This window comes from Carassius gibelio, chromosome A13 (assembly GCF_023724105.1).
Source record: "Carassius gibelio isolate Cgi1373 ecotype wild population from Czech Republic chromosome A13, carGib1.2-hapl.c, whole genome shotgun sequence".
NCBI lineage: Eukaryota > Metazoa > Chordata > Actinopteri > Cypriniformes > Cyprinidae > Carassius > Carassius gibelio.
This window is the reverse complement of record NC_068383.1, coordinates 13,620,870-13,634,750: the sequence shown is the minus strand read 5'-3', so window position 1 is coordinate 13,634,750 and position 13,881 is coordinate 13,620,870. Positions and strand designations below refer to the sequence as shown.

Here is a 13,881-nt window from a genome sequence, read left to right as displayed (position 1 = left end):
TTTTTTTTTCTTACTCTCCAAGGCATAATAATACATGTTAAGCAACAGGAAATAAAGTAGATGGCCTATAAAGAACACTAACACTAGTACAAATTCATTTTAAAAAAGTGACTGTACACGAGCATTTCAGCTGCATGGCCAGGAGAATATAGATAGATCTGGTCAATGTCTAAATTAGAAAAAAGATATTAAAGCTACTAGCATCACTTATGTCAAATAGATTATGTAAAACGTTTAAGTTGGGGAGGTTGAAGTATCTGGTTCGATGTTAGACAGCTCTAGATTGCCATCAGTTTCATCGCAGCAGAGGGGAAACGGAATAACGTTGCTAATGCTACCTAGGCTTGAACATTGATTACTATGGACTGGAGAGGAGACAAAAGACTTAGCTACATTAAACCTCTCAGAGTTTCTCTACCCTGGAGCTCCATTTATTGACCATGCACTCAGCAAAGCAGAAAGTAAGTAAAGAGAGAGACAGGGCATGTTAAATCTCTTTAGATAAGAGGGAAGTAACAGGTATTCAAGGACTCTATCAAGTGAGCTCTATAGACTTAAAATGAGCGGCCCAAACAGCAGAACTGATGCTCTGTTGATGGATTATTAGCACGCTCAGCATTAATATCGGTGACTGAGATACATTCTTTTGTGTGTGGATACTGTAACCCAATGGAAAATGGATGGAGACCTCAAATTCAATTGGATTATTATTGCTGTTCTTTAGTTTTTAGGCCATTTGACTTGAAGTCAAGTTAGTTCAAGATTTAAGGAATGGTTCGTTTATTGATTAAACATAAGGAAATATGCAGCAATTTCTTTCAGACACACAGCCAGATACTTTCTGGGGTGTAATTAATGATTTGTAATGTTTGTATGGCAGGATAAAATGGTCTAAATAATAAAGAGGTACTTCCTTTGGCTCTATTTGTCCTCAAGGACATTACTGGTTCATTTTTAATGCAAAGGCAGTTGTGTTGTTTCATTAGATACATGTTAGTGACTTCTAGCTAAATTGATCAATCCATCTACAGAGAAAAGCATTCGTTTCTCTATTCAGTAGTCCTTGCACTCTACAAGATTGCTTCCAACCATAACAATACATCTGAAAATCTGTTGGCTGTAACGGATCCTTTCAAGAAAGAAAGTACGAGTCACAATGAGCAGGAGATGAAAACGGAGCCCATACACACTTTAAAGTCTGTCAGTGGCTCATCATAATTTATTTTCTGCTAAAATGTACAGCATTTAATTGACCAACTAAAAAGGTAACTCATAAATACAGGACTGTTGCTCTGTTAATTAGTACAATCAGGATATCCCTCTTACGTCAAACTGCCATTCTGTACAGGTACAAAGGCTACAAAATAAGCTATACAAACAGACACAGATACAATTTACCTTTTTACATGCCATCTGTTTTGTCTATCAACAAGGCTACTGCTCTACATTTCAGTAAAATATAAATCAGATGTTTTATAAAGATTAAAAAAAAAAAATCTACAGATGGAATGAAAGTTTAAAGGCATTTCATAAAAGACCAACTTTGGAGTAAATTGACACTCATAATCACTTTGCAACTCTGCCCCATTTGAAATGTTTGCGTTTACCCTCCGCCTTTGATTTAGATTTCTACATGTACAAATACTGACACTGACTGTTCTTTGCTATTGGGACAGAAATTGCTTTAAGTTGTATAAAAACAGAAAGCTGCCTCAGGTAAAGAAACTTGTTATAAAGTAACAAATTATACACAATTAGCAATAGAATCTTCCAAGCCAAACGGGACAATGTTTTCAAATCTTTACAGTATTAGAATCAACAAAAATAGAGTTTAATTTGTCCTTCCATATGAGGCAAACCTAACCAAGGCCATACATTTAATATAAAATTGCTTGCTATTTAAGCACAACACTGTACAGTACTACTTTGATGCACTGTCACTAACAAAGACATTATAGCATGCTAAGTGTAACCTTACATTTAAAAAAATATAAAAGTAGATTTACAATAATTTAAATAATAGGAAGGCATGAGTACAGACTTACATATATAACCTTGCGATTGCTAAAGGTACATTGAAAAGGCTCTTTTGTCCAAAAACATACATTGCAGGCACATTTAAAGGTTCCATAATGCAGGTTCCAACTTAAAGAAAATGTAACCTCCATTCAACTGCAATGCAGTTCGGGGGAGATTTACGCTTACATAAATGTTACATTTTAAATCTGATGCTGTAAGGCTTCCCCTAAACAGGGGAAAAAAGCTAAAATTTAGCCAATAAACAAAACTTTTTTTGCATTCTTACCAAGTGCTGGTTCTTTCAGAAAGATCCATAAAAGCGAACATTGACTATGAAAATAAGAACAAACTAAATAACTCCAGTCAACTAGCTGACTTTGCAACATCATGACCCTTCACTTTCAGGTCGCTGATTATCGTCTCATATAAGGCCCGTTTAAGGGTTGTTTGGACATGCCAGTGTTAACATAACCATGATGACCTGCTGGGCTATACATCATATTGCCATGAGGAGGAGCCTGCATGGGCTGCTGTGGGTAAGGCTGAGTACCCATCATGCCCATCTGCATAGAGTACTGTGGAGATTGATTCATATAGGTAGGATTGCCATGGTAGCCTCCGTTCATCATGGGCTGCGTCACTCTGTAAGTGTTCATCGCCATATTGACGTTCACGTTCATCGAGTTGACATTGTAACCCGGGGCGGGCATGAGGTTTACTCCCATGTTCATCCGTGGCGGCATAGCCAGCGTCCGCCCAGGAGCCTGCATGGCTACAGTCTGAGGACCCCTACCGTACATCTGCTGCTGGTGGTGGGGCTGCAGAGGGGCCGATTTGGAGCGGATGGACACGGGGTGGTGGTGGTGATTCTTGGGGGCCATTTGCGTTTGCAGTCTCTGAGACTGGGCCATGTTCATGTTGGGTGTAGCCATGTTGCGCTGCAGCATCATGGGCGGCGGTGTCATGTTGGGGGGAGGAGTCACAGTAGCCTGTGACTGAGGACCTCCACCAGGTTGCGACAGTGACACCAGCGAGGGATTGTGAGGACCGAGTTGTGTGGACAATGATCCGTTGTTGTTTGCATAGGATGAGATGGTGTGTGAGGCAGAATGGCTGAAGGGCAAAGAGTGGTCCATGAGAGTATTCGTGAGCTGTTGTAGCTTATGCAGGCTGAACGTAGCTGAGTGCTGACCATAGTGTCCACCGCCATACTCTCCCTGGCCCATTCGGTCGTACAGGCCCAGGTTGCTGGAGGGATTGTTGGATTCTGGGATGTCTGGCAGCTGCATGGGTGGAGGGAAACTGGGCGGCATGGAGCAGTGCGACAGAGGCTGCTGGTACTGGTGTTGTGGGTGTTGGTGATGTTGATGGTGTGGATGGTGCTGGTGATGGCTGTGGTGGTGACTGTGGCTATGCCCGTGCCCATGGCCGTGTGGATGGCTGGGCTGCCTCTCCGGCACGCAGCCTTGCGGAGACTTCACACTGCATCCCTGAGGGGAGCTCATGCTGGCTTGCTGGAGCATGCTGCAAGAGCCAGTATTGTTCACTACAGGACCGGCCATCTGCTGGGACACAGCACAGCTGCTCTGACTGTGGCTGCCACCGGAGGAGAGGTTGCCATAGGAACAGCTGCTCTGAGAGGAGGCGCCCGCTCCTGCTCCCGTGCCACAAATGCTGTTACCCAGTGTTGAGTCGTAACTACTGGGATTTTCATAATTCTCGGTGGTGCTCTCAATGCTACCTAGGTCACTGAAGCCACTGTCCACCACCTGCTGAGAATGGTCTGACACAGAGGGCACATCCATAATTGGACTAGTCTCCATGTTGTTATGAAGCGAGTGCACTGAGACAGTGCCCTGATCAGGACTGATCTGTGTGTAACCACTTTCTAAAATGGACACTGCTGGACTGTTGACTGATCGTACAGATTGGCTCGGGTGAGAATGGACAGAAGACAGAGGACTGCTGTGATCAGACTGCTGGCAGTCATCCACGGGAGTCATCTGAGGGCTCTGCTCAACGTGAACATACCGCTGTAGGCTGTGGCAGGCCTCCTGAGTTTCCACACAATCCTGAAAGTGCCTCTCCTGCTCAGACTCTTGAGTCAGAGACTGCACTGCTTGGGCAGTCTCCATGTCAAGCTCAGGGCAAATGTTATGGTCCTCTTTTATTGCTGGGGTCAACGGGCCCATATGCTTTTCTTCAGGCCTCTGACTGTTATCCTCTTCCTCTGTTTCTGAGTCTGGAGGATGATCAGAGTCCACAGTGTCACCCTGATGCACGTCCAAGTTCAAGAGAGTGCTTTCAGTTCCAAGCTCCTCTAAGCAATGAGGCGGTGGGTCCACAAGGCTCGGCTGCAATTCAGGATTTTTATTGTTGTTACTAGGAGTTGGAACTGGCTCTGGGTCTTCCATAAGGTCTCTTTCTGGTAGTGGCACCGGGTTGTCTATTCTCTGCTCATGGCTGTCATCCTCATCATCCGCATCATGATCATCCACATGAGATGGTTCTGGCTCTTCGTCTTCATCCTCCTCTTCATCTCGTTTACCTGAGCCCTTACCAACCCTGCCTTCTGCTTCACCCTCTGGCTTCAGGTCTTTGACTTCCTCTGTATTTTGAGAGGACTCTTCAGAATCGTCTATTGGACCTGATTTTATCTCACTGGTCTCATCACCACAGGGTGAATTTTCCACCGAGTCAGATTTGTCTGATGACCCGTTCTCATTTACTTTGTGAGACTCAGATGGCTCAGGACTGTGGGGCTCTGAATCGCAAGGGTCCAGCTCTGGGTCCTCTGGTCTGGGATTTCTAATCGACTTGCATTGTCCTGAGAAGGAAGCAGGGCTGGCATCCTGCTCCTCTTCTTGCTCCTGCTCCACTGTGACCATTGGCGTCTCAGGAGGTGTGTAGAGGTTGAGCTTAAAGCCCATTTTGCGTTCCTTTAGTCTCCATTTAGGAGGGCCTCTCTTGACCCCTTTGGGCCAGCCTTTCTTCCGTTTTAGAGGTCGAGGATTGTCCTTTTTCACTGCTTCAGAAACACCAAAAAAAAAAATGTCCCATGTTACCTTCTCTTTCAAATATGCAAACAAAGCAGTATGTTGTAAATATTAACATTTATGGTTTTACCTTCCACATTCCCTGCTTTAGATTGATTGGAGTGATTGTCATCTTCATATCTCCTTGGTCTTCCAGGCCGGCGCATGTGTAATCTCTGGCTCTTCTCCTCTTCCTCATCCTCGCTGCCACCCCTCCTGCTGGGCTGCGGCAGAGGGCTTTCCACATCAGAGTTTTCGAATGGCTCGTCTAACACCTCTGTTCTCTCTGAGATGGTCTCGGTTGTGACACTGCTGTTGATTCGTGTTCTCCTTCGCCCTCTCTTCCGTCGAAGAGTTGGTGCATGCTAAGAAAAACAAACAAACAAATTTAAGGGGGCTATTCACTAAACAGAGAGCTGACTAATGTTTGCTTGAGAATGGAATAAATACAGTGAGATGTCCAAGACTGTTAGACTTAACAACAGCCACTTTTTTGTCAAATTGTCCGATATGCCCTTTAATCCAAAAAGCAGAGGTTTGGAGGAGACAGATAGTCAAGGGTGATGCTAAACATAGGGAAATGTGGCTCCATTGTGAATGGCTTGCTTCAAGATCTAAATGCAAAAGCCCATCATTTAGACCTCAGTGCCTACACCACAGGCCATTCATTTGGAAAGCTTAGCCTGCCCAAAACCCCAAATGAGTGTGTGCAGAATCAAGCTGACCGCAAGTTCCTCACAACATATTCTCCCCCAGGCTTTCTGGGATAGCAGTACCCCAGTGCAAATAATCTGCAGTATTACTTGGTGATACAGAACCAAGATCTCCCACACAAATCATGAAAGCTATATTACTTATAATTATGGACTTAAGGACTGATGGAAATTTCTGGCAAATGGATAGCTTTGGATCTTTTTCCATCCAACTAAATACGCCTCCCAAATGATGAAGGAAATTCAATGTGAACAATTGTTGATGCAAAGAAAACTAGAAGATTCTGATCTTTACCTTTCGCTTGAGCCCCTGCCCCGACTGGGATTTGATTGCACTGTCTTCACCATCGTCGTCTTCATCATCGTCATCATCATCACTGCTTTCTTCACTCACTTTGAAATCTTTCCCAGCACTGTTGGCAAACAGTGGGTCTGAGTATCTTCTGCTGACGTTCTTGCATTTGGTTAGTGGAGGTCTTGTGCTACTGTAGCCCATCCCCATTGTCAAATTCCTGGTTGACGCACTACACCCCGCACGACGGTCCGCCTGTTACGCCACAAAAACACAAACATGCGCTTGTTTGAGTCACTGTACAGGCTGAAGCCAAGCAGACAAATAACATCTCAGTTATCCATTTTGCATCCACAGCGCCCCTGCAGTGCAGAGATTGTCTCTTGATTAGCCGTTGATCTCAGCAACATTTATTTTTAAGCGGCTGTGGAAGATTACATTTCATGGGATATTCAGAGGCATTAATAATACAGGGCTTTGATTTAGGTCGCTCAGGAAGCTGGGTTACTGTTGAAAGTGCTTTCAGCTATCTCTGTGAACTCACCCTGAACTCCTGAAAGGCAAACGATGGGATAAATTTAGCTCACTTTTCATGCAGGCATCATCTTTTAGCTAATAATGCAGAGCCAAGTAAGGAATGAGTGATCACCATGATCTGCTTATTGAATAGGTTTGAATTTTAAAACATAAGCTTTGCTTTTAGACAGCCACCAGAGCAGCCTTTGATCATCTAACCAACAAGAGTCGAGTTCAGCATTATGCAAAGAGAGTCAGGTGGTGTCAGAGGCCAAAAGGAAACAATAAAGGGGCATTTAACAAAATCTGCTGTTTCCACTGCGATATCTGCAAACATTAATAATGCAGACAAAACAGTGATTTAATGCGAGACTGTAATTGTAGTGTGGACTACAAGTCATCCTGTGGAATGAACTGATCACGCCTCTGTATGCGTCAAGAAAACCACCTAGATATTTGTTGTAGAGTTATATAAAGCTTGTTGCAGAGGATTCATTCTCTATGGATTAAGCAACAGTATTAATGCACAGTGCCTACTTCTGGGGGCTTTTTTGACATTTGAAACAATATAGGTATACATATAGGTGTCTGTGATTACGTAACGTGATTAGCTACACCAAGAGCACTGATAGGGAGTAGAAAGTCTTACAAGATATGCATTAAAAAATAAGTAATCTGTGCAAATAGTACATCAAGTAGCATACTGCCATAGATTTTTTCTTTGTCTGTGGACAAAGTCAATAGAAAGAAGAATGAGAGAAGCCTGATTTTCTGTCAAATCAAACTTGAAAGCTCTGAATATAAATCAGTATTAAAAGATCATCATAGCGACTGCAGGGTAAAACAAAAATATGGTTTTAACCAGATTTCACTTATCGATTTATTTGTACTGGCTCAATAAAGGGAAATTTAGCAAAGAAAAATCCTTGATAGTTTGGCTTTAAGTATTAGAGCACTCTGTACTTGGACAGACAAACAAATAAAAACTGGGTTCCCTAAAATCAGTTGTGTTCAGTCCCTGATCAAATAGTGAATAGACCTTTACCTGTGCTATAGCCCTCTTCAGCTCCCCTGGTGGGCTTCTGCAGACTGAAACTGGTGTCCAGCTCAGGCAGTCAGGGTCAACCTCATGAAGCCGTGGCTTCATTCTCAGTCTATCCATGTGCTCCTCAATTAGTTGATGTCTCCGGATGATTATAAACCTAGACAAACATATCATTTTAAACATTATATATAATACTAAAAACTGTTTTTGTGAAACAAGTAGGCAAAACTATAATTCAGTATTGATGCACATGCAAAAATTCATATAATTGTGGCTTTAATTAAATATATTGAAATCTAATAATGTCTTCAGAGATAACGCAGTACACTGAAAGCATGTGAGATTGACAGATACCACCACAGTCAAACCCACCTGCCATCCTGGAAATCAATCATGTTGAGCTGCTGAAGTGTGGTAGCGATGTCATGTGGACACATGCCCATGGCTCGGCTCATTCCCCTGATGCTGACACTCTTATCTGGGTGGTTGTGCAGGTACTCCAATATGACACTTTTCCAATAAGCCAAGTAGGACAGACGACCCAGATCTGATAGAGGCTTCTCTGGGGAGCCAGCCTGGCCCTCTAGCCTGGAAAGTAAGTAACCTGGAAAGACAGAAAAAGACACAAAGAGAGGAGATGAGAAACGATTGTTTATGAGTATTGTTGTCAGATCGGATCGAGTGTCACTCAGACAAAACATAAAACAACTCAATCACAATTTATGACGACAAGTAGTGATGGTTCTACGCAGCTTCTTAAGGTTTTGAGGAATATTTCACAAGCTTGGATTAAATGATATTTAAAAAAAAACTAAATTGGTGTTATTTGTAAGAAATTTAACAATTATAGTTTTGATTATAATGGCTAAAGACTTGCCTCAGTTATTGTGATGTCAGTGTTACATTTAAACAGTATTACAGTACAGTATTTTATTAATGGATAAAAATAGAGAAGACAATTACAAACCAGTCCAAGTACCGATAGACACGCACACAAATATAAATTTGTAATTTAAATTGTACACTGACTCGTAAGAGTTATTAATTTACATATCAAATTATGCAATTATTGGTTAAAGTTTGAGCTAATCCTGCACTAAGCAAAGTCAGATTTAGATAATTACTTATACTTCAAGTATTTTTTCCAAGACTTTTGCATTAAAGTATGCTAATTCTACACAGAGAGCAAATCATAACATTCACAAGCAAACAAATGATCTCATGTAGTACATTCAACAGCATATAAAAGATATACAAACCAAGTACACTATTCTTTCTATCATGACTGTCTAGTCTGAACAGATCCTCTTTTTGCTTTCATGCAAAGAAGCAACCTTTCATGTTGCAAACAATTTAATGCTCACATTTCCTAAAACTTCCAAACCAATTAACGAATAACTTACTGAAATCAATGAGGAACCTCCCAAATCCTTGCCTTTGGTACTGAGGCATGATCATTATGCAGGAGACATTGTACTTCTGCTGGCAAAGCTTTTCCTTTGGGAGAGAAAGAGAGAAAGATAGAGTGTGTCAGCACACTGCCAACGCATGCATTCACTGCACCTGCCATTGTCCTGAACTGAACCAAACAACCACACAAAACCCTTCAAACATATTTCAGAAAAGGTTCAGATCCAAAACAGGCACCGTACAAGAAATTCTTCAGAAGCCCACTAGATAACCCACTGTTACTCTTACTGTACTTCACTGTCATAGGATTACATATATAATTCATATTGCACCTATTTAAATGTTGCAATACCTTTGAGAAGTATCCAACAAGATGACAACCCTTCTCATCATTCTGTGTTAGAACATAGAAGAGAAAAGGCTCCACATCGTAATACAATGTCTTGTGGTCCAGAAAAAGTTTTGCAAGCAAACAAAGGTTTTGGCAGAAAATTTTGCTGACATTTCCATCAACCTGGGCAAAGAGGACAAAAAAGAAAACAATTAAATCTACATGTCAAGTTCACAATTCATAAACGGAGTGCAATGAAAGGACTTAAAACACTTTTGGGAGGACTACTAGGTTTTTGATGCATTTACTGTTCACTAGACAAACAAGATACAGAGTCCTTGAGGAATTGGCTTAATCTGACATGATTAATCCACAAAAATCCAGTTCTGAGATGTGTCTTTCAACAAGCGTCGCACTTCATAGCCTTTAATCTCTGGACATAACCCGCTCTTGTTTTAATTGCAAATGCAGATGATGAATTAGGATGCGGATGAAGATGTGCATGTGCCCCTTGTGCAAGAATTTAGAGCATAAACTGACCTCAAACACAGAGAGGTTATCCTTCCTGTAGATCTCATTAGCTGGAGGGTGAAACCACCCACATTTCTTTGAATGCCTCTGCAGAATGTCCTGGCTTTTCACATACTTTAAGCAGAACTCGCAGAGATAAAGCTTCGGTAATCTGAGAAGGTGAGCAGCAGTTAATTATAACGAAAAATGTGGTATAAGTTACAAAAGCAGGGAGAAACTCTAAATCACACACTAGTTTACATTTGCTTAAGCCTGTATCTGGCAAACATTTTTAAAACTGCATGGGAATTTTTTTTTAAATTTTAGACTTACCTTGAGTATTCTGGAGGGTATGGCGAGGAATACCAAGTTTGTATTTCATATTGCCCAAACTCAATCAAAGGAGGGGATTGTCCTTGATCACCACCAGTTTTCTGTTTTTGAAATAAATTATAAGTTAGAAACCGAATTAATGCTCTAATTAAACCCACCTAATCGAGCCAAGGTTGTTTTGCTGGTCTAATGTGACTTAAAATGGAATCCCGGTAGGAAAAATACACAGAACCTCCATAAAACCAGCCAAAGACCAGACTGGGAGACCAGGTAATAGGGTAGCACAACATAGGTTGAATAATAGTAAAACAAATAAAATCGTAGGGGTGTAACGGTACGTGTATTCGTACTGGACCGTTTCGGTACAGGGCTCTCGGTACGGTGCATGTGTGTACCGAATGAATGAATGCAATATTTTGTTCGCGGAACATAAGTACATTTTCGTGTTTCCAAACGAACATATTAAGTTGCGGTAGTCTCTGCGTTCAGCGCAAATCCCGCGCTGCAGTTGATTCTAATGTGACACACTGGCTGCATGGCATGAGCGTGCGTTTCTGCTGCCTTGCGTTTTCTGTGTCTTTACACACCAGAATCGTGCCTGGCGCGTTGCTGCTGCTATAGGTGACAGAGGGAGACCGCCGACAGACCAGGATCTTGTCTTCACGACAACAATATCTATATTTCAAGCTGAGCATAAATATAAAGCCTACTGATAAAGGACACCGTCAACAGTATTGACGGCAAAACAGACTGTTTGACAGGTGCAATATGCTAGTGTGTCACTGGCCTAAGGTTTTCAAAAGGCATCACGCGAGTGTGAACATCACTACAACTAGGAAAAAAACGATTTTAATTCAAATGCAGCTCCTGTCGGCATTTAACAGACCTTTGCTCTTCATTCCAATCGGTTCAATGCAATAAAATCTGAGCAGGTCTAAAAACTGAAACTGATGCTGCACTTTACACTTTGGAAAAGAGATATATAGATATTTAGATATTTATATATATATATATATATATATATATATATATATATATATTTTTTTTTTTTTTTTATATTAGCAGACCTACAAGCTGGGTTTGGTAATGCTGCCCTGTAATCATAGTTATTTATTTATATATTTCATTATATTTTATGATATGATATTGGTTTGAGACATGGACATGGAGTATTTTATCTAGTGGAGAACTTTGCAGCAGAATTTTATTTATTATTCTTTTTTAATTTTATATATATTTTATTAAAAAGTATTTTTTTTTTAAAAAGTGTAAACAAATTGTTATTAAAAGTTTATAGTAATAAACAACCTGCAGTTTAATTTTTGCATTTCTTTCCTTTACTGTACCGAAAATGAACGGAACCTAGACTATAAAACCGAGGTACGTAACGAACCGTGATTTTTGCGTACCGTTACACCCCTAAAAATCAGTAAACAAAATGAAATAATACTATTGCAAATGTAAGAAAAATATCATTATTTTATATTATTTAGCAATATTTAGGTCTTGATTTCTTGAACTATCAAGCTTTTATTTAGGTGAAAAATTGCAGTGAGCTCTTAAACCTCTTCTGTTGACAACGGGTGGCTCACTCCCCTCACCTTTGCTGTGATCTCCTTGATGTGTCTGAACAATTTCAGATCCTCTTCAGCCACATGGTCATTGAGTAAAGTCATCCTTCCTTCCTGCGGTTCTCTTCTTGGGCATCTCTTGGCATTAAAGGCTGTGAGAGGTCATAAAAAAGCCCTTTAAGAGTCTATATTTGCAGAATATAGTACAAAAGAACTGAAAAGATGCTGACACAACAAAACCCAAAGCTAATACAAGCAAGCACTAACCTTAGACTTGATAACATGGCATTCAAAATCACAACTGCTGGCATGCAAATCTCTACGGTCATGGAAAAGGAAGGCTGATAGGAAAGGCTCATATCAACATTGCTGGCCAACACACTAACCTCAAACCTCTAACCACACATCACAGTTTGTTTCTAGGCAACAGTGCCCTCTAAACAAATACTCCATTTGTGCAGAGGTTGAGAGGGAACCAAACCAGGAGCAAGGGTCATTTGAAATGCAAACACTTTACATTAAAGCGCTTGTTACTAAAGGGAAAAAGCATTAATAACTTTGGTTTGAGAGGCAGGTGTGAGCAGCATGAGGACGTGAGCAGAGAGCAGAAATCTAAGGCTTTAGTGGCTTCAGAATTAATCAAAAAATACTGAATAAAAGGGTTACAACCAAAAATGTAGAGATGCAGTATTAGTTGAAAAACAAAAATCCATGTTATTTGGCTTCGAAATAAGGAAGATGATTAAAACGGTTGAAGATGAAAAAGCCAGTCGGTCGTTCGGAGGTTTAGGCCCCTGTGCTTACCATAGTTTGGGTCTGGTTTTACTCTTCCATCTGCCAATCTGCCCTTCCCTGGTGTGGTGTTCTCCCTCTTTGGGGAGGCCTTAAACCTAATCCTGCCTAGCAGCTTGTGCTTTCTCAAGAAGGGAGTTCGTTTGAAATGGAGTGCTGACTTAAACGGCCGGCCCCGCTTGGGCGCCCATCCTGAGGCTGAACCGGATAGGGATGCTAATTTACTACCGAAACCCTTGACAGACTTCTTTCCTTGAAGCTGCAGGGACATTTTGGGTGAGGTGGAAATGTCCTGGCTGCGGCGTGCTCGCTTGGGTGGTGCGTAGCTGGGGAGTCCCTTTTGCCGGGACTGTCCCTGAGTGGTAAAGATGTGAGACAGTCCATCAAAGAGTCCCTTCAGCTGGTTGTTGCCTGGGAGACTACTGAGGGACGGGCCGCTAGACTGGGAGGAGGAGCTGTGGGGGGAGTGGGCGGAGGAGGGTGAGGATGACTGGACGGGGTTCAGCGAGATGGGGCTGTGTCCTTGTGAAGGGGACGGGGTAAGGAGAACACTAGACGGGGCATTTAACCTCACACCTGGCGTCGTCATGCTGGCATGGCATTTCCGATAGCCCCGTTTCCTCTGCCTGTGCTGATTTGAGGAGCCTGATGTCCCACCGTGCAACCGGCGACCCAAGGGCGATGGCGTGAAAAATTTGGAAAGCCCGTCAATGAGACCTTTGGTTTTCTTGTTGATTGGGGGTAACGTAGTGAGGGTGGGTGTGGATGTGAGGGGGTCTGTGAGACTCCTGGCATCTGTGGTGGGTATAAAGGTGCTTGATGAGGGTGGGGTACAGAAAGTGCTTATGGAACCCCTACCATGCCGTGCTTTTTCAGACAGCTCAACGGATCCCGGACCACCACTGTCAGACCTGTGAACCCAGACAATGGTTGCATTAAAAACATGAGCCAAAAATGAATGAGAATCTCTGTGATCATCTAGACTGTGACTAAGCCAGAGCCTGGTTTCACAGTTTCAGCAACACATTTCACTGTGTCTATCAGTGCTCATCAAGCCTTCAGGAAAGATATAATCCCTCAAGTACGGCACATTTAAAAGCTTGCTGACCCAGACTCACCCAGTCCGACTGACAGCATTCCAACTGAGCTTTACTACACAGCCATAGGATAAAAATAGACTAGCAAAGAATGCCCCAGGCGAAAGGTACACCATAGAAGCCATGCTAATTTTAAACCTTTTGGATGAGAGGGTGTGGAAACCTACATATACTCTCAAGGCAAGATTGTGAAGGACAAAAATCAGAGTAGGCCATC

The 13,881-nt window shown here is 42.0% G+C and overlaps 1 protein-coding gene across 2 annotated transcripts in view; it reads right to left on the bottom strand.

Moving 5' to 3' along the window:
• Positions 1-1,161: 1,161 nt before the first annotated feature.
• The window catches only part of LOC128026213 (histone acetyltransferase KAT6B), a 36,619-nt gene continuing 23,899 nt past the window's right edge, over positions 1,162-13,881 (bottom strand). Inside the window, exons 7-17 of one of the 2 annotated variants that reach the window (XM_052613067.1) lie at positions 12,580-13,478; positions 11,806-11,927; positions 10,205-10,305; positions 9,902-10,043; positions 9,383-9,544; positions 9,024-9,117; positions 7,993-8,224; positions 7,621-7,777; positions 6,063-6,314; positions 5,146-5,419; positions 1,162-5,047 (exon numbers count right to left, since the gene is read on the bottom strand). In XM_052613067.1, the coding sequence (XP_052469027.1) occupies positions 2,433-5,047; positions 5,146-5,419; positions 6,063-6,314; positions 7,621-7,777; positions 7,993-8,224; positions 9,024-9,117; positions 9,383-9,544; positions 9,902-10,043; positions 10,205-10,305; positions 11,806-11,927; positions 12,580-13,478 (5,050 nt within the window). In that variant the 3' untranslated portion in view covers positions 1,162-2,432. The remainder of the gene's footprint in view (positions 5,048-5,145; positions 5,420-6,062; positions 6,315-7,620; positions 7,778-7,992; positions 8,225-9,023; positions 9,118-9,382; positions 9,545-9,901; positions 10,044-10,204; positions 10,306-11,805; positions 11,928-12,579; positions 13,479-13,881) is intronic. The other variant, XM_052613069.1, reaches the window with a different exon arrangement.